At 41.2% G+C, this 17,021-nt stretch overlaps 6 protein-coding genes and 1 long non-coding RNA gene across 9 annotated transcripts in view; 3 read left to right on the forward strand and 4 right to left on the reverse strand.

Moving 5' to 3' along the window:
• Positions 1–3,656, reverse strand: part of LOC108614558 (GTP-binding protein Rhes) — a 22,157-nt gene extending 18,501 nt beyond the window's left edge. The window contains exon 1 of one of the 2 annotated variants that reach the window (XM_089467219.1): positions 3,581–3,656. The gene's annotated coding sequence lies outside the window, so the exon portion shown is untranslated. Of the gene's footprint in view, positions 1–3,285; positions 3,556–3,580 lie in introns of those variants that run through there. The other variant, XM_089467222.1, reaches the window with a different exon arrangement.
• Positions 2,433–11,454, forward strand: LOC108612262 (pupal cuticle protein-like). The gene is made up of 2 exons (XM_089467228.1): positions 2,433–2,499; positions 11,084–11,454. The coding sequence occupies exons 1-2, from the start codon at positions 2,488–2,490 to the stop codon at positions 11,387–11,389; spliced, it is 318 nt and encodes a 105-aa protein (XP_089323354.1). The 5' UTR covers positions 2,433–2,487; the 3' UTR covers positions 11,390–11,454.
• LOC149269070 (uncharacterized) lies at positions 5,108–6,116 on the reverse strand. 2 transcript variants are annotated; one of them, XR_016269766.1, is made up of 3 exons: positions 5,859–6,116; positions 5,485–5,786; positions 5,108–5,435 (listed from the first exon to the last, which is right to left on the reverse strand). It is a non-coding gene; the product is annotated as an uncharacterized LOC149269070 (long non-coding RNA). The 2 variants fall into 2 exon arrangements; XR_016269765.1 differs by having other exon boundaries at positions 5,109–5,435; positions 5,485–5,753; positions 5,859–6,113.
• Positions 6,949–7,612, reverse strand: Cpr65Ea (Cuticular protein 65Ea). Its single transcript, XM_018005138.2, has 2 exons — positions 7,492–7,612; positions 6,949–7,428 (listed from the first exon to the last, which is right to left on the reverse strand). The coding sequence occupies exons 1-2, from the start codon at positions 7,555–7,557 to the stop codon at positions 7,051–7,053; spliced, it is 444 nt and encodes a 147-aa protein (XP_017860627.1). The 5' UTR covers positions 7,558–7,612; the 3' UTR covers positions 6,949–7,050.
• Positions 8,390–9,884, reverse strand: Cpr65Eb (Cuticular protein 65Eb). The gene is made up of 2 exons (XM_018005829.2): positions 9,461–9,884; positions 8,390–9,384 (listed from the first exon to the last, which is right to left on the reverse strand). The coding sequence occupies exons 1-2, from the start codon at positions 9,470–9,472 to the stop codon at positions 8,917–8,919; spliced, it is 480 nt and encodes a 159-aa protein (XP_017861318.1). The 5' UTR covers positions 9,473–9,884; the 3' UTR covers positions 8,390–8,916.
• Positions 11,455–13,749: 2,295 nt separating the features above from the next.
• On the forward strand, positions 13,750–14,476 carry Cpr65Ec (Cuticular protein 65Ec). The gene is made up of 2 exons (XM_018005683.2): positions 13,750–13,908; positions 13,975–14,476. The coding sequence occupies exons 1-2, from the start codon at positions 13,762–13,764 to the stop codon at positions 14,344–14,346; spliced, it is 519 nt and encodes a 172-aa protein (XP_017861172.2). The 5' UTR covers positions 13,750–13,761; the 3' UTR covers positions 14,347–14,476.
• Positions 14,477–16,199: 1,723 nt separating this feature from the next.
• LOC108612264 (pupal cuticle protein Edg-78E-like) lies at positions 16,200–16,900 on the forward strand. Its single transcript, XM_018005140.2, has 2 exons — positions 16,200–16,360; positions 16,426–16,900. Exons 1-2 carry the CDS (start codon positions 16,349–16,351, stop codon positions 16,804–16,806), a joined length of 393 nt encoding a protein of 130 aa, XP_017860629.1. The 5' UTR covers positions 16,200–16,348; the 3' UTR covers positions 16,807–16,900.
• Positions 16,901–17,021: the final 121 nt, after the last annotated feature.

A 17,021-nucleotide genomic window follows, 5' to 3' on the forward strand; every position in this document is an offset into this window, starting at 1 on the left:
ATTTCCGCGCTTGTGCTGATTCAAATGGATTGGAGGCGCTTAGATTTATTGGGGGTAGCCGTGCTGGCCGGAACTGAGCCGACACGCCCGTCATCATCGTAATGGCCCGGACTGTCCCAGTGTACGCTGTGCAGTGAAAAGGCCCAAAGTCCCAGATTGTGACTGACTGACTGACTGAGCCTCAGATCAAGCGTGTCGGGCATGGCAGCCAAGTCACGGCTAGCTAGCCCAAGGGCCCATCAAATATTTACACATAACTACGTCTGTCCCAGCGTCGACTAACTGCTGGCGTCTCCCCATATACATATCGATTAAATTGGCTTGGGGCCACACAAGTTAGGTGTCCAGCTGTATAATTTAAGGACATTATTAGTAGGGGGCATTTAAATAGAGTCACATGTATGCACACACATACGCACATACCCACTCATATGCCCACACTTGTGTGTAAATTGCTCGACAGGAAAGTTGCAGCACTAACTTGGCAGCCAAGCTAAGCGTTTCAGTCCGAACGGGGTCGGGACATGCAAATACCGCCCACGGGCATGGCAGACCCTCAAGTTTATGTGCGCGTTCGAGTGTGTGTGTGTGTGTGTGAACCACAACATGTGTCGTCGGGCGTGAACAAAAGTGCTCCAAAAATCACATTACCAATATGGCATCGCAGCCCAGCTTGGGCTGTGGCTTCAGCATTGCCATCAACATTAGCATCAGCATCAGCATTGGGATGGGGCCCGGGGATAATGCCTTAATGCGTCTAAACTTGCTGTAAATCACCGTGCTTTCAACTAATTTGCCGTCTCCTCGGGCCAAGCCAGGTGTTAAGGCTCCCAAAGCCGCGCAATCGACCTAAACCGGCCCCACAAAGGCTAACCAAAACTGTCAAGCATTTTAATGGAAATTCTGCTTTAATAGAGTTCTTTGACTTGTTATCAAATAGTTTTCTCAAATTTGCAATGTTCATTATACTCATTCACGAAAGTGAATTATTATACTCATTCACGAAAGTGACTTAGTATTTTGGTTTTGTGCAATGTCCGTCTTGCTGTCCGTCCGTCTGTCCGTATGAACGCAATCTGTTTCGGCGCTATTGAAGCTAGAGACTTGAAATTTGGAACACATACTTGTGTATATCTCCGATTTATAAAGTGTTAAAATTTTGGACACTATTGATGCGAGAGACCTCAAATTTTGTACATATACTCGGGCTGGTAACCCAAGACCAAGACTGGTAACCCAAACCGCAAAAGTTGATATCTCCTAAAGTATAATAGCTAGAAGCTTCAAATTTTGATAGTTATGTTACCAGTAACCTCCTCTACCGATAACCCAAAAATAATTTTTACGCCTCTTTAGGGGCGTGACATATCGAAACATACCCTGTAATTTTTAAATTTTTTGAGGGTAAGCATTCAAACTTTGCAGTTAGGGTACCGTTATCACGTTCTAAGAACTGACCAAAAATGAGGTGTCTACGCCCAGTAGGAGCGTCGCAAATCGGAAAACTGTATTTTCTACAGTATTAGAGCGAAACTTAACTACTAAATTGTTGATGGGATGTGAATGAGTATTCCGCAGTCTATAAAGCCCGACTGCAACGTTCTTAATTGTTTTTTATTTCGTACGACTAGTTTCTTTTACTACCTAAAATTAGAAAAGTGAATATATATTTTTATTATGAAAGTTAACAGTCTCTCTCGGGAGAGCAGTTTTTATACCCTGAACCCATTTTCAATGGGAAATCAGGGTATAATGGTTTTGTTGAAATGTATGTAACAGGCAGAAGGAGGCAGACCCCACAAAGTATATATATTCTTGATCAGGGTGACGAGCTGAGTCGATTTGGCCCTGTTCGTCTGTCTGTCCGTACGTCTGTTCGTCGATTTCAGAAGATATAAGAGCTAGAGATTTCAAATTTTTTTTTAAATGTCCGTATTTACAGCGCGGATATCGAGTTTATCATTAAAAATCGATAACTCATCCCGATCTTTTTTATCGATAAAAAAACCTTTTCGAAAACCAGTTATAAAATTATATCTTCTACACCTTTTTTGCTAGAGTCTTCAAATTTTGTACATACATGCTTATATGCAATTTATACAATGTCGGTTTTTGTTAAAATTTACCCCCCACCTCTGCAGCCCATGCGTGTTTATGCTTGTGTGTGTATGTGTTTGTGTGTATGTAAATGTTTGTGTATGTGTGTGTGTATGTATGCGTGCGTGCGTGTATGTTTGTGTGTGTGTGCGTACGTGTTTCTTGTGTAAGTAGAAAGACAGGAAAAATTATTGAAATAGCTATTGCTCCAAGGGTTCAGGGGATCTCGTAGTCGAGCATTCTCGACTAGAGCTTTCTTACTTGTTTCTATTATCAGAATATGCTCAGAAGCAGTCAGTATATTAGCATATTGATTAGTATAAATTAGCTTCCAATACTCTAGTAGAGTACATTCAGTCTTCCACCTTCAGGCAGACACCACCTAGAAAGATGTTTCGATTGGTAAGTGCCTAAGAACAAATCCCTGGATCTATTGCCATAACCAGTATTAACATAAAAGTGTATAATCATCAGCTGCTTATTGTGTCGGCTTTGATCGCCTGTGCGTATGCCAGACCATTGGATGAAGCCCGCGCAACCGGCGAGGTTACCAGCAAAATCAACCCTGATGGTAGCTACAGTTACTCATATCGTACCTCCAATGGAATCTATGGTCAGGAGGAAGGAGTTGGTGGACAGCGTGTCTCTGGTATTTACTCTTACTTTTCCCCAGACGGCACACTGATCACGAATTCATACATTGCCGATGAGAATGGATACAGGCCTAGATACGACCTATCCAAATACCTACCCCCCACCAACAAGCCAAGCCCAATATTTGAAGATACAAGCCAGTTATCTTGTAGAACTCTAGGGAGTTGTACAGGTTAAATATTAATTGTTTAGAAATACCGTCAATCAGAGTGTTTTATGGTAATATTGTGTACTTGAGTGTTTTTAAATAAACGATAATTTGAAAGTGAAGATATAAAGGTTTTGAAAAACCATTATTTTTATTTATAGTAAATATCTAGATCATTAGCGGTTCAGGGTATTTCATATTTGGACATACCATGCAAGCAGCCAGTTATATATGTATGTACACGTAGCATATATGTATATCGACGTAAACATATCCCTGAGCCCACCAAGCGAATTGTACAATAGCGGAAAATGTCTTCAACTTATTTAAAGTAAGTAAAAAATGTGTGCACACCCACAGGCATCTATAACGGTATATGTACATACGTTATGTTCTCTGTGGCCTGGCCCCAAATCATCTCGAGTTGCCACCAGCAGCAGCAGCAGCAGCAACAACAACAACAACAACAAAAGCAACACGTACACAAAGCGCGCCAATATATCGCAGCTTGGATATAATGCAATTTGTGTGTGAACTTTTTAATGTAGTTTCACACACTCACACACACACAATCACACTCCGGCACACACACACGCGCGCAAAAGCACCAAAAATATACAAAATGATACAGATAGCCAAACAGGACGCACATGAGCTTATCAAACATAAATATTTACGTACACAAAGGACGTGACTCCGGACGTGGTCGAACGAAATGCCGACGATGCGACTAAACGCCTGCCACGAGCAGCCAACGAACACGAACTGAGCGCCACGAGCGCCACGATGTACCGTTAAAAGGCGCGTATCCTGCATGCTGTTAGGCCTAACAGCGACTGTTAAGTAGCTGTTAAATGCTAGCTACGAAACCAATGACTATACTCAAGAAGTTTTCTTTCATACGTATGTGACTGTGTGTGTGTGTGTGAGTGTGGATGTGTAGTCCATTGTGCATTAAATATGAAAATGCGCCGGTGACAACAAAGAAAAATAATGTTCAATTTTGATGCAACTTTTCTTGCAGCATCGCATAGCATAGCAGCTGTTGTATTCACCTAAAGGTATATAGCATGTTGCCAGCAGAATGCACTTGCTCTCATATATCATTTAACATCAGCGAGGGCGAGCAATCAAATCGTAGATGCCATTCAGTAAGCGCTCGCTGCTGACTAAATGAAACAAATAACAATAACTACTAGCACACATGCACACTCACGCAGCATAGGAGAAATCCGATAGCCAGAGCAGCAAACACTATGTCAGTTATTGGATTTCATGGCATGTCAAATGCATTTGGTAGCATCAAGCTACTACATTGTTGAGTTGTTAAATGTAATGGCGCGCCCGGTGACTGCGGACAACAAAGCAACGCAATGGCTCTTCATCGCACCACTGGAATGGGCAGGTGTCGACTAAGCGGCATCTTCACTTCGCATCCGTCCCACTCACATGTGGCTGTCGGCTTACACTTTTTTGGTGGTGTCGGACCACTACAACTCAACTTTTTAATGGTTAGACGTTCGGAGATTGAACCTTCGACTGTTGGTTCTTGGCTATTGATTTTTACTTTTAAAATAAATTGGTTTCGTTTGTCTGCGCTGCTACTTTTACTGTCGACAGGGACAGCTAACGTACTGCCCGCCTCGGTTTGGCTTGGCTGGGCTAGCCAAAACTTTTCTATAGCAATTATTGCTGGAGATTATTTTTCATTTGATCGCCCTTGCACTGCATTGGCTGTCAGCGCCTCCAGCTGCTGTGGCATCATCTATTGTTATTAATATAGCCAGCGCATTTCTCGACTCAGCGACGAGAAAAATTGCATCCCAAATGAAATGTGATGGGGCTGAACGTCACAAACAGTTTTCCCATTCAAGCCTTATGTACAGCTACTTAAAGCGATTCCAAAATTTCATTTCAAACGAAATGCTAAAGATTACGGCTCGAGTGCCCGAGTAATGAAGAAGAAGAGAAAAAAAAAATTGAAAACACCCTTCTGCTCTACAACCCTTTAGCTTGTCATTGACGTCTCCGTATTCGTCCTCGTGCTCGCCCACCTCGCCTCTCAGGTCCACTTTTAGCTTAATTGAAATGCTTGTGCTTTGCCTACCATTTTTTCTATCCACTTTCGAGTAGTGTTTGTGTGCCGCATTATTTTCGGGCACTCACTCGCATATTTTTCAGGCTACGTGACACGTGCTATTAGCCATATGGCACCATACCCTAACCCGTAACCAGACCGACCACACCGGAATCGAGCGAACAGTGACAAAACAAAGCCATTTTTTTTTTTTAACATGAACATTTGGGCTTCCATACACTATGTTGGCAAACAGAAATGGTGGCCACTTCAGAGAGCGCAAGAGATCTGTTTGCATTACAATAGCCCCCCAAAGGCTTAACTCAGCCACACAGCTCCCCAGCTCGCCGGCTCAATGACTACTGTCTCATTGTTTAACTGCGGCTCTGTTGCTGGTGCTAAATGTTGGAATTTTATGCGCTTGATGCCGTCCATGGATTCCTCCATAAAAAGCTGCAACTGTTTAGGTTGATAGTATAATACACATATTGTTGAGCATTCAATATACCTGTCTCTCATCCAGCGAAGCCACCTCAATTAATTTATTTTATTGCCTAAACCTGATTGCCATTGGTGACTTTTGTGGGGACTTTCAATTTCGTTGCATTCACAGTTTTCTGGTTTGACTATGGCTTTGTTTGCCAACTGGTGTTCTCAAGTCATTGTTTCACGCTTAATATAAATAAAACTATGCAGAAACCAGCTGGCTTAAATTTAGTTTGTTAAAGCTCAGATGAACCGTATCAAAAAGGAAAAAAAACATGCTAATTTTGACAGCTGTTGATAAATAAACAAGAAATATAAATGGAACTATATTAGAATAATGCATAAATAAATAAATAAAAAATAAAAAATGCCATAAAAAATGAAAATTATGAATACATGCGCATGTTAAAATAACAACGGACGTCAACCGAGCGCAGCATGTCTATTTTGAAATGTATTCATATCCTGTCCTAGCGATATGGATCACAAATTCTCTCGCACAGCCCAGCATTGGAAATTAGGAATGCCTTTGTCGTGCAGATAGGGCCCACATTTCCACAAAACATTTATCATCAAGTTGAAAATAAAATAATAAAATGTGAAATAGAAGTTTTTGATTACACAGCAGACTTTGTTTTGTCAGGGAGTCAAACGACAAACGACAAACGGCAGCATCAGCACTCAAGCGCGAGCACCTGTGTAGGGCTGGAGCTGGGGGCGGCAGGAGGCATTCGAATCATTTAAAGAGCGATTGTGTTTACCTTTCGTTTCCGGCGCTCTGGACAGACATTTACATAAAAGTGGGCAAGCGATAAAAACATTTATGAAAAAAATAAAAGAAAATCAAGCCAATGTTTGAATTAATTACAACTCGCATGTAAATATGTAAATATAGCTTATATATAGCTATATATGTACATATATATTTACTTAATGTATTCAGGAGGGTTTATACAAATTGTATAGAACATCCACACCTATACTATATACTTATATGTATATGTATAATATGACATGCTCGCACATACTTAATTTCCTCATGCGCCTTAATCTTTTTAATTAACTACTCATATCCGCCACAGAGCACGCCTAATTGATATGGGGAGCTTGCTAACGTATTCCCATTGCCACAACTCGTTGCGTGCATTGTCTGTGTGTGCGTGTGTGTGTGTATCCTCGCGCGTGCACAGTCTCCTCTCGAGTTCTTAATGAATTTCAATTTTCTCAAACAGCTAAAAAAAAGTTGGCAGCCAAACTGAACCTCAAGTTTAGCTCATATTCTCACCAATTTGATGCAAGTACAGTAGTCTCTGACTCTGATAGCTAAAGTTGATCACAATAGCCAGGTTTCACTGTGCTGGAATGTTCTTTGTTAGCTACGCACAAGGCTAGGCTTTGTCTATGAGCTGTTCTGTCTGATTTGTCGTCTGCTATTAGCACAGTAATTGAGCTTTGTCCAACTGGCAATGAATTAGCAAGAAAACACTTTAATTAGTCTCACTAAACTTCACGATTATATGCAATAGTTTATTTGTACATCTTAGACTTATGTGGTAGGGGCAAAGTCGAGCTCTAATTGACGACTTGCTTATAATTGGCGTGCGCGCACTTCCCGATCGGCCAACTCTTCGGGCGTGGGATGCTGCTGGATGTATTGAATCGACCTCAGAATGTAGTCGGGGATGGGAGGTGGAGTGGGCAGCAGATCTGACTGGGGCTGGTAGCCATTTTCATCGGCCACATAGCTCACCTGAACTGGAACACCTTCGGGTGACACCCAAGCAAAATATCCCTTTGCATACTGTGAGCCGACGCCTTGCTCCGAGAATACCGTGCCATCGCTCGTCTCAGCGGTATGGCTGAAGGAACCATCCGTGTCGGCCTGTATGTCGAATCGGGTAATCTGAGCCTCATCTCCTGGACGCGGAGCGGCGGCGGCGCAGGCCAATAGTGCGGCGAGGAGGAGCTATTAGCAAGCAAAATCTGGATTCAAACGGATACTCCAATCCACATTGAGCTGGCTACTTACCAGCTTGTACATTGCGTTGCTGGTGCAGTCTTTGGTCGTCAGTTGTGATGTGAGCTCTGCGTCCATGCCCTCAACTATATATAGTAAGCGAAGATATTCAGATTTCAATACCAATAGTAAACGCTTAATATGCAAATTGATCATTTCGAGTAACCCACTTTGAAGATATACCTAGTAGCATGCGTAGACTCAAGCAGACACATCGACTAGATAATACGCTATTTTAAGCTCTGTTAACATGCATCTTTATTTTAATTAGATTTGGCAAATATTATGAGGTTGTAGTCACATAACTATAATTATTAATCTTGTTTTCTTGTATTCATTTCATGTACTTTTGCCGTCTCTGCGTTGCTTCAGAAATTCAAAGTACCGCTATACTCTTCTCTTGTTGTTGTTGTTGTCGACCCAAATCTCGAACGTAGCGCATCAAATGTTGGTCCAAACACTGCAAAATCCACAAGAGACAACAACAGCCACATAAATAAGTATGTTAATTAAAACGTCGAGGCGAACGAGCCGCAGTTGCAAGGTAAATGTTGCAACATTAATCGAAATGCTTCAATCCACTCAAATGTAGCTCCAATGGCTAATTAGCATAAGCACAGCTACACCAGCAGCAGCAGCAACAACAACAATAATAATAACAATACCAATAGCTAACGAATTTATTAATGTTTAATTTCATTTGACCAAAACTGATGCAAATGCAGATGGGTCGCTGGAAACACACCTAAAGTTAAAGCCCCTTGTAAACGGAGGATTTATGATACCGACAGCTGCTGCCGCTGCTGGTGCTGCTGCTGCTGGGTCTGTAGTGTTGGCAGCCATATGGCCACGGTATGCCGAGGTAGTTGGCTAAGAGCTACGCCATTTGTACATGGTATAAACAACAATATTAAATTGTATATTTTTTCTTTTTATTACATTATTATTATCTCTGGCAATAAATGTCAACGTCAGCGAGCCGACAAAGGACACAGCGCCCAGGAGCGGGCAACTGAATGTGTGTGTGAGTGTGGGTGTCTATATAGATATATATGAATGTATATAAGTATGTACAGTGCGTATATGTATGAGCAGTATGCGTTGGCGTTGGCGTTGGTATTGGCATCCCCTGGCTCCAGCCTCAGCTTCAGCTTCAGCTCGAGCATCAGCATCTGCCGCAGGTTCAGCACCGGAGTCAACTATGCTGAGCCAATGCTGTTGTCGCTGATTGTTTGCTCATGTTTGTTGGCTCGGCCATGCAATAAGCATATGCAAAAACACGAACATGAATGAGCACACAAGCTGAGGCGGGCGGCTGAAGGCGGAGTTGGCTGGACTTAAACTACAAGATGAACGAACAAGCTAACGCGGGGGCAAAGGTCCCCCAATGCTGCCACTGCGGCTGCTTCTGCTGCAGTGGCTGTGCAGTGAAGTAATTTAAATCTTCTTCTCGTATGGCAGACCAGATGCCGGCGCCTGCAGGAATTGATTGGCCTGCTCGCCATAGCCATTGCCGCCATGGCCATGATTGTATTGTCCCTCGTTGTCCTCCTCTGGATGGTCGCGATTCCATTCCAGTGACTTGATAATGGCCTCCGGAATGGGATGGGGTGTGGGCAGATGCTCACCCTGCGGTTGGAATCCATTCTCATCAGCCGTATACGTCAATTGGATCAGTTGGCCCTCCGGTGTATAGTACTGAGATGAGCCGCTGGCATAATATCCTCCTACACCCTGCTCCTGCTGCGCGATGCCGTTGCTCGTCTCGAACTGATACTTGTAGCTGTTGTCATCCTGCTTCAGCTCATTCACATAGCTGCGAATCTCAGCGTGCGCATCGGCCGAATCCGATGGCGCAGACTGCACGGCGCTCACAAAGACGACAGCAACAAGTACGACGAGTTGCTGCAAAGGGCAAAGGAAACGCAGATGTTATTGACACTGTTATCCACTCGGCAATCCTTTAGCTCGTGAAACTTACGATTTTGAACATTTTTGCCGGGCTTGGAGTTCTATGGGGGTTTTTAGTTTATTGCTGTTTAAAGCCTAAGAGCTAAACTATGTTTGATGTCTGACTATGGCATGAACTGAGTTTTATATACCCTCAACTTTTACTGCAGCACAACGAAAGTGGGGAAAGGTCTATCTATGTGTATGTGTGCGTGTGCAACCATTAACCGTTGATAATGATTATGGAATTATGAGGCTAAGGGCCATCAACAGCTCATCCATATCCCAGCCAAGAGCAACTAGCAACAAGCTTCTGCATTTCCAATTATCACAGCGCTCCATGGCGCTATGGGCTTAAACTAATCAACAATCGTTTTCATTCACTTTTGCTCTCGCTTGGCCAAACGAAAATGAAACCAAAATCGAAATTAATATTGAAACTCTTGAATTATACGCAACACTCAGCTGCCGGGCACACACACGCACGCACACACACACACACACGCACGCACACACTTCATGACTTGAACTACGATTAGGCAAAACGACGCCCGGGGTTCAAGAAACTCGGCAGGTACACGCTCTGCGCTTCGCTGCGGCTATTAAAATAATTAAGTGTTGGTGTTAATTCATTAATTACAGTTGCTTTAGCTCTGCTCAGCTCACACTCATATGTAAATCTCGACACTCTAGGCGAAAGCACAGCGAATACAGATGTTGCCCAATTTGCAGCTGTGACTCAACCTTAAATTTTGAGATGAGCTTTGCTCTATTAAATTATCTCTTCAATTTGTTGTGATACTAATGCTCAGACCGAAACCTGATCTAAGCCGATAGTTCCGTACCGCTTGCATCGCGAATGTAACTACATTTGATGTTATTTTATTAGCTTTTGATTAGCTCAGAAATTGTATTGCTTTGCCCATGAAATGAATTAATTAACCCATTTTCAATGGGAAATCAGGGTATAATGGTTTTGTTGAAATGTATGTAACAGCCAGAAGGAGGCGTGGCAGACCCTACAAAGTATATATATTCTTGATCAGGGCGACGAGCTGAGTTGATTTAGCCCTGTCCGTCTGTCTATCTGTCCGTACGTCCGTCTGTCCGTCTGTCAGTATGTTTGAACGCGTCGATTTCAGAAGATACAAGAGCTGCGTGTGTGTGTGTGTGTGTGTGTGCGTGCGTGTGTGTGTGTGCGTGTGTCTTGTGTCAGTAGAAAGACGCGAAAAATGACTGAAATAGCTATTGTTCGAAGGGTTCAGGGGATCTCGTAGTCGAGCAGTCCTGACTAGAGTTTTCTTACTTGTTATTTCATATATACATATATTCTAGCACAAGGTTGAAATAATCATAAAACATTTTATTTTGTAAGTCAATAGAATCGCTTTCGAGAACAGTCTATTATGATTGCTTAAATAAATTTATAAATCAGCATACAAGGCATTCTGAAGCATTCAGGTTTATTAGAATATCGAAACAGGAATCGCAATTTTAGTATAAATTAGCTTCCAATACTCCATGATGGTACATTCAGTCGTTCACCTTTAGACAGACACCACCTAGAAAGATGTTTCGACTGCTAAGTGCCAAAGAACGAATCGCTGGATCTATTGCCATAATCAGTATTAACATATAAGTGTATAATCATCAGCTGCTTATTGTGTCGGCTTTGATTGCCTGTGCGTATGCCAGACCATTAGATGATGCCCACGCAACCGGACAGGGTTACAGCTATCCCAAACCTATTGGTAGCTACTTTTATCCATCTACTACCGCAAATGGAATCTCTGCGCAGGAACAGGGAGTTCTTGGCAAGCGTGTCACTGGTAGTTACTATTACTACACCCCAGAGGGCGAACTGATCAAGATTACATATATTGCCGATGTGATTGGATACCAGCCACAAATCACCACTCAGAGTTTAAGTCCTTGTACTGTCAAATCCCTTTGTGGATAATAAGATCATTCATTTTAGTGCTTTAAAATAAAAATAAAAAAGTTGATCATTGTAATTAAAGGAAAGTTTCATTCCTTTGATATTTATTTCTATACCCTGGACTAGAGGTGGGCATGGGCTGTTACCGTTACTCAAAACGTAGATCCCCATTGATTCAAATAGACATGTACTGAACAAAAAACCAGCTTTTGAAAAGAAAAGACGAAATCGAAAGGTGCGACTTGTTGGATTTGTAAATAGCATAAAACATTAAAAAAAAAGTAATAATTAGTGCCAAAAGCTTTAATAAATAAAGAGACCAAGGTTAGGGTTAGATTGACTTTTCTCTTGGTTTTTTTTTTGAAAGCAGTTGACATTGTGATTGGGCTACTGAGCCATATACCCCAGTGAAAGCTATCGCCGACAATATTATATCAGCCATAGCTGAGATAAGTCGTTTGACAGCTGAATGCCGACAATGGGACTGAGCTAATGAATATACATAATTGAGAATTTAATTAATCCAACAGCTTATCAAATGTGGAGCACTCAAATAAAACGTGAAAACACAAAACTCGAATAAATATTCAAATGTCAAGCCATGATACGTATTTAGACTTTTATGATGCTCATCATCATCAACTCGATGTGGCATCCAATAGAGACAAGTATCGAAGATTGGGTATTTTATGAAAAGCAATGCGAAAGCTTGATATGCTCTAGCCCCGACCTTGAGACAGGTTTGTCGCAGCCACAATATTTAGGTCAATTATTTTTAGACGACTTGGCTTGTTGAATGTACATCAAGTGGCGCTCTTCTTATGAGTTTAATGCGCCCAACGACGGATTGCTGATGGGTCCAGATGACCCGATCCGGTCCGGGTCCAGCGGAAGCCACTTAGGCGGCATCGAACGGCGCAAGGAAGTGCCTGAGAATCGTAACAAGTTTCACTTTCATTTAAACGCAGCCAAGCGACAGACGGCACCCGTCCAATTCGGCCGTCCAGCAGCCGGTTCCGACAGCAGGCAAAAAAACAAAACGGCAAAAAAAAAATGTAAACGTATAAAGAAAGAAGATTATGTTGCCCTTAAGTCGAACGCAGCTCACGCTCTGCGTCTACCTCTCGCCCATGCACGAATACGAGTATTTATAAAAAGCATTCACAAATCTTATAAATGGAACAGCATGTAGCTGGTGCCTACTTCTCTGCTTTGCTTTTGCTTGGCCCATTCGCGATAGTGGTGCACCACTGAGTCACGCCAATATTGGCAAGTGGTATCAGATTTAACCCACTGGGGTCTGCAAAGCTTATTTTGATATTATTACCTGACTAATTAACTATTAAGTAATTTCAATTATATGTGCGCCTCTTTAGATCAACTCTTCTCTTAAGAAACCTTCTTTTATGTTAAAACGCCTATATGTGATTCATATAAACTCAGTTCCAATCAAACTATTCGTATCAGCTATCTCAATTGTGTAAATGTATCAACACATGAATTAAAGTGTATTTTCCTAAGAACATGTTTTCATTATTAGATAAATATTAAGGAGTCGTCATTTGAGATATGTACATACATTTTAATTGGAAAGCACTTTAGCAAATTTGAATTAAAATATGGAATCTTAAATGATAAGAAATTTAACTAAATAAATAAGCATTTAAATCAATGCTCAATTAATATTTTAATATATAAATTTACATATCTTGCTAACATAGACTAATTAAAATAACGTTCGTGAGTCACGAAATGCAATTACAGCCAGATATTGCTCTCTCCATCAGAAGATACCTTCGACGTTCCCATCCCTGTTGTATTCGCAAAATAAAGCAGAAAAGAAATCAAAGACGCAAAAAGTCAGCACACGCTGTGGCAAGGTCGTTCCTGGCTGTGTTATGAGCCTTTGGCTTTTGGGGAACGCTTTTTGTGATTTTATAATAAATGAATGCGCTGATATTTAATCGACTTTTTAAGCAGTTCATATCATTTATAATAAACTTTTGTAGTTTCTTTCCGTTATGATTTCTTGGGCTTGGATTTGCCTGATGCCTTAAAATAGGTCCTTTTAAATTATGTTGGAATAATAAAAACAAAAAGAAGAAAAGTTTGTCACATGCAATGACTGAAATGTACAAAAAGTGTGAAAATTAAATAACAAATATTAGATTTGTCGGACCATCAAAGCAGAAGAACATGGCTAACCAGCAGATATTGAAACAAAGGCTACATGAGCAGACAATTTATAAAAATTTATGAGCGAGCTTCCTAAAATTGAGCAACATGCATGAGCTTGTCTGTCTCTGAATGTGAATGTGTGAGTTCGCAGCAGGGCCGACAATGAGTATGGCAATATATGTATGTACATATGTAGTTCCAGCAGTTCAGGTTCAATGCTAAAATCCATAAAACTTGTCGCCGCTTGGGCTTGCCAGGTAATTGGCAAAGCGACTATAAATGGACTGGTACTTCAGTGCAGCAGCATTCATTCTCACATCGTCTGTACAGTGACAACCAGCACAGAGACCAACATGAAATTCGTGAGTTTATTATTTCCCTCCCCAATTGAAGTAGCTATTATAATAGCAAATCTTCTCTTGGTTTAGTACATCTTGACCGTAGCCCTCTTGGCCGTTGCCCAGGCCCGTCCGGATTCCTTCGATGCCACCGCCGAAATACGTGAGCTCAAGAGCGACCAAAGGGAGGATGGCAGCTATGAGTATCGCTACCAGACCTCCAATGGCATAGCCCAACAGGAGCAGGGCGTGGGTGGCCAGTATGCGAGCGGCTCATCGGCATACTACGATCCCAACGGCGAGTTGATCCAATTGACCTATACTGCTGATGAGAATGGTTTCCATCCGCAAGGAGCTCATCTGCCCACACCCCCGCCCATTCCAGCTGCCATTCTGAGATCCCTGGAATACATTCGCACCCATCCGCCAAAGGAGCAGCGACAGGGTCATGTGCGCTTCTAAGTGATGAAACCGCAACACTATTTTATAGTATTTTCTTAATTGTTTATTCTAATGACGTTCGCATAAAAAGTGATCGTTGTTCGAGCTTATCTTTGAGTTGCTGAAAAAATACATACATTACATAACATAACCCGAACAATATCTTCTCTATATTAAACTCATGCCATACACATGTGCATGTGCTTCTCTATTGTACTATACATTAATTTCCTTCCGAATACTTTTATTAGATGCCGAATAAAACCGGCTAGTAAAATTCATTGAATTTGCATGCGAATTTCAGCATATCGCAAATAAAAATAGTTCTTAGCTTGAGACAGTTTTCTTATTATTTTTAAATGTATGACATAATTCGTATAACCGGATAGTTGTTTTATACGTCAATCAAATCACAATTTTATTATAAATTCGCTTAAAATCTACCAGTATGCTATTATTCAGTCTTCTCCTCAAAGACAGACACCACCTGCAAAGATGTTCCGCTTAGATAACAACTTTTTTATTTGAATTTCACCTCTTTATTGCTTCGGCTTTGATTGTCTGCGCCTGTGCAGCAACTGACGAGTCCTACGCACGCGGAAATATCAGAAGCGAAATAAACCCTGATGGGATCACTGGTCAGGAGCAAGGTGTGCTTGATCAGGGTGCCAGCGACTCAAACTCATACACTGAGCCCGACAGCCGTATCTCCCACAAACAGAAGATGCTTTTAACTGCACAGCGATTGAACCCAAAAAATTCTATTGTGTTTTTTAATAAAAGAATGTGAATGCAAACTAAATACATATTATAATTACTCTGAAATAATATCGAAAATTTGAACTTTTGAAAGTAATCTATACTTGCAGAATATAAATATACAAGTTTGTATATATAATTTGTTAATCACAGTTCAAAATGATTAAAGCAAGAGGAAGAGCTCCATAAAACTTTAATTAACTTGAAGCCTGAGATTGGAAATATATATTGTTAAATTGTTCATTCAAAAATCCAATACGCATTTTTAAAAATGTCGATATAAGTGACAAGATCAAGAACCCTTAGAATTGATAAAATGTGAAGTCCAATTTTAAAACAAAATAAACGCTTCAATCCAAAATTAGCAAAACTTTTTACCTTTAACTCATTAAAAATGGGAAATGAGGGTATACTGGACTTCTTCCTTTCCATTTGTTAATATATACGAATCTCTACAATCGATTGATATTCAAAAAAAAACAATACTCATTTTAACCAAATTCGAAAGTAAGTCTACATATGGAATTTGACATCTGAGCATATCCATGATGTTGCCGCCGCAAGTTTAGTTACTAGTGTTTCTAGACCCAACTGAGACTTGGACAGAAGTAAATCCTGTTTTGACATCAGATCTTGATCATTAAATTATTTGAATTTTATAATCCAATTTGTTAAGCGCGCATATTTAGCGCCTCTCATCACAAAATGTGTTAACCATTTCTGACCGAAAAACCGGACGGATGAAAATTGAAATGAGTAAAAAAAGTGAGACCAAGCTAGACAAACTGTAGCAGTGGAACCATAAATTATGCGAAATTTTTATAGCGATACACGCATACATGCTTCCATAGATGAATTTCTTGAAATACATTTTTGGGTGTGCCGGGTGGGCTCCCCGCTTTGCTCCCCTTCGGCTGTGAGCCAGGGACTGGCTTGGCATTGACACTACGCTGCATGGCTCTGCTCAACAGGCCGGCGAGCGTAAGCCCACTCACATCGGACGACTGCGTCAGAGGCAGCGGCAGCAGCTGCTAATGCTGATGCGCACAGACATTCTCCGGTTTCGGCCAACTGGGGCAATTGATTGCTTTTATTGTTATTGTCATTTAGATTAATTTCCTGAACATCGGCGAACAAGCTAATTTTAAGCAATCAAGTTTATGAGAATATCGAGTCCAACATCGGATTTTTCAGTATAAATTGGCTGGCACTCTACAACTAACGCATCATTTAGTCCACCACCTAAAGACAGACACCTGCAAAGATGTTCCGCTTCGTAAGTGCCTAACGTCGAATCACAGGATACGTGAATATATAACTACTTCCCTATTTGCATTTCAGCTCCTTGTTGCCTCGGCTTTGATTGCCTGCGCCTATGCAGTGAGTGACGAGTCCTACGCAGTCGGAAATAGCAGAAGCGAAATAAACCCTGATGGCAGCTACAGCTACTCATATGAGACCTCCAATGGAATCTCTGGTCAGGAGCAAGGAGTGGGTGGTCAGGGTGCCAGCGGCTCAAACTCTTACATTTCGCCGGAGGGTCAACAAGTGCAGCTCTCATACATTGCTGACGAGAATGGTTACCAACCACAGGGCTCGCATTTGCCCACCCCACCACCAATTCCAGAGGCTATTCTAAGGGGATTGGAATACATCCGTACCCACCCACAATATCAGGAGCCGATAAGTAAATCAAACCGATTGGGTGTATTATTTGGTTAAGTTCACCGAAATAATTCAGAATAACATCAAGCTGAAATATTTTATTTTGTGTTCGTATGTGTTTTTAAATAAAAGAATGTGAATACAAACTAAATATTATTACTACTCTGAAATATTGTAATATCGAAAATTTGAACTTTTGAAAGTAGATGCAGCATATAAATATACAAGTTTACATAAATGATTTGTTAATCATAGTTCAAAGTGATTAAGGC

The sequence above is a fragment of the Drosophila arizonae genome, chromosome 4 (genome assembly GCF_054131065.1).
Source record: "Drosophila arizonae isolate 15081-1271.41 chromosome 4, UAZ_ARI_1.0, whole genome shotgun sequence".
Classification (NCBI taxonomy): domain Eukaryota; kingdom Metazoa; phylum Arthropoda; class Insecta; order Diptera; family Drosophilidae; genus Drosophila; species Drosophila arizonae.

What these genes read in the sequence shown, in the direction of transcription:
- Cpr65Ea (XM_018005138.2), bottom strand. Translation starts at nt 7,557, where the DNA reads ATGGACGCAGAGCTCACATCACAACTGACGACCAAAGACTGCACCAGC. An exon ending in GCAACGCAATGTACAAGCTG is followed by an intron (nt 7,429 to 7,491) that starts GTAAGTAGCCAG and finishes GCTTGCTAATAG; the next exon opens with CTCCTCCTCGCCGCACTATT.
- Cpr65Ec (XM_018005683.2), top strand. Translation starts at nt 13,762, where the DNA reads ATGCTAAAATCCATAAAACTTGTCGCCGCTTGGGCTTGCCAGGTAATT. An exon ending in CAGAGACCAACATGAAATTC is followed by an intron (nt 13,909 to 13,974) that starts GTGAGTTTATTA and finishes CTCTTGGTTTAG; the next exon opens with TACATCTTGACCGTAGCCCT.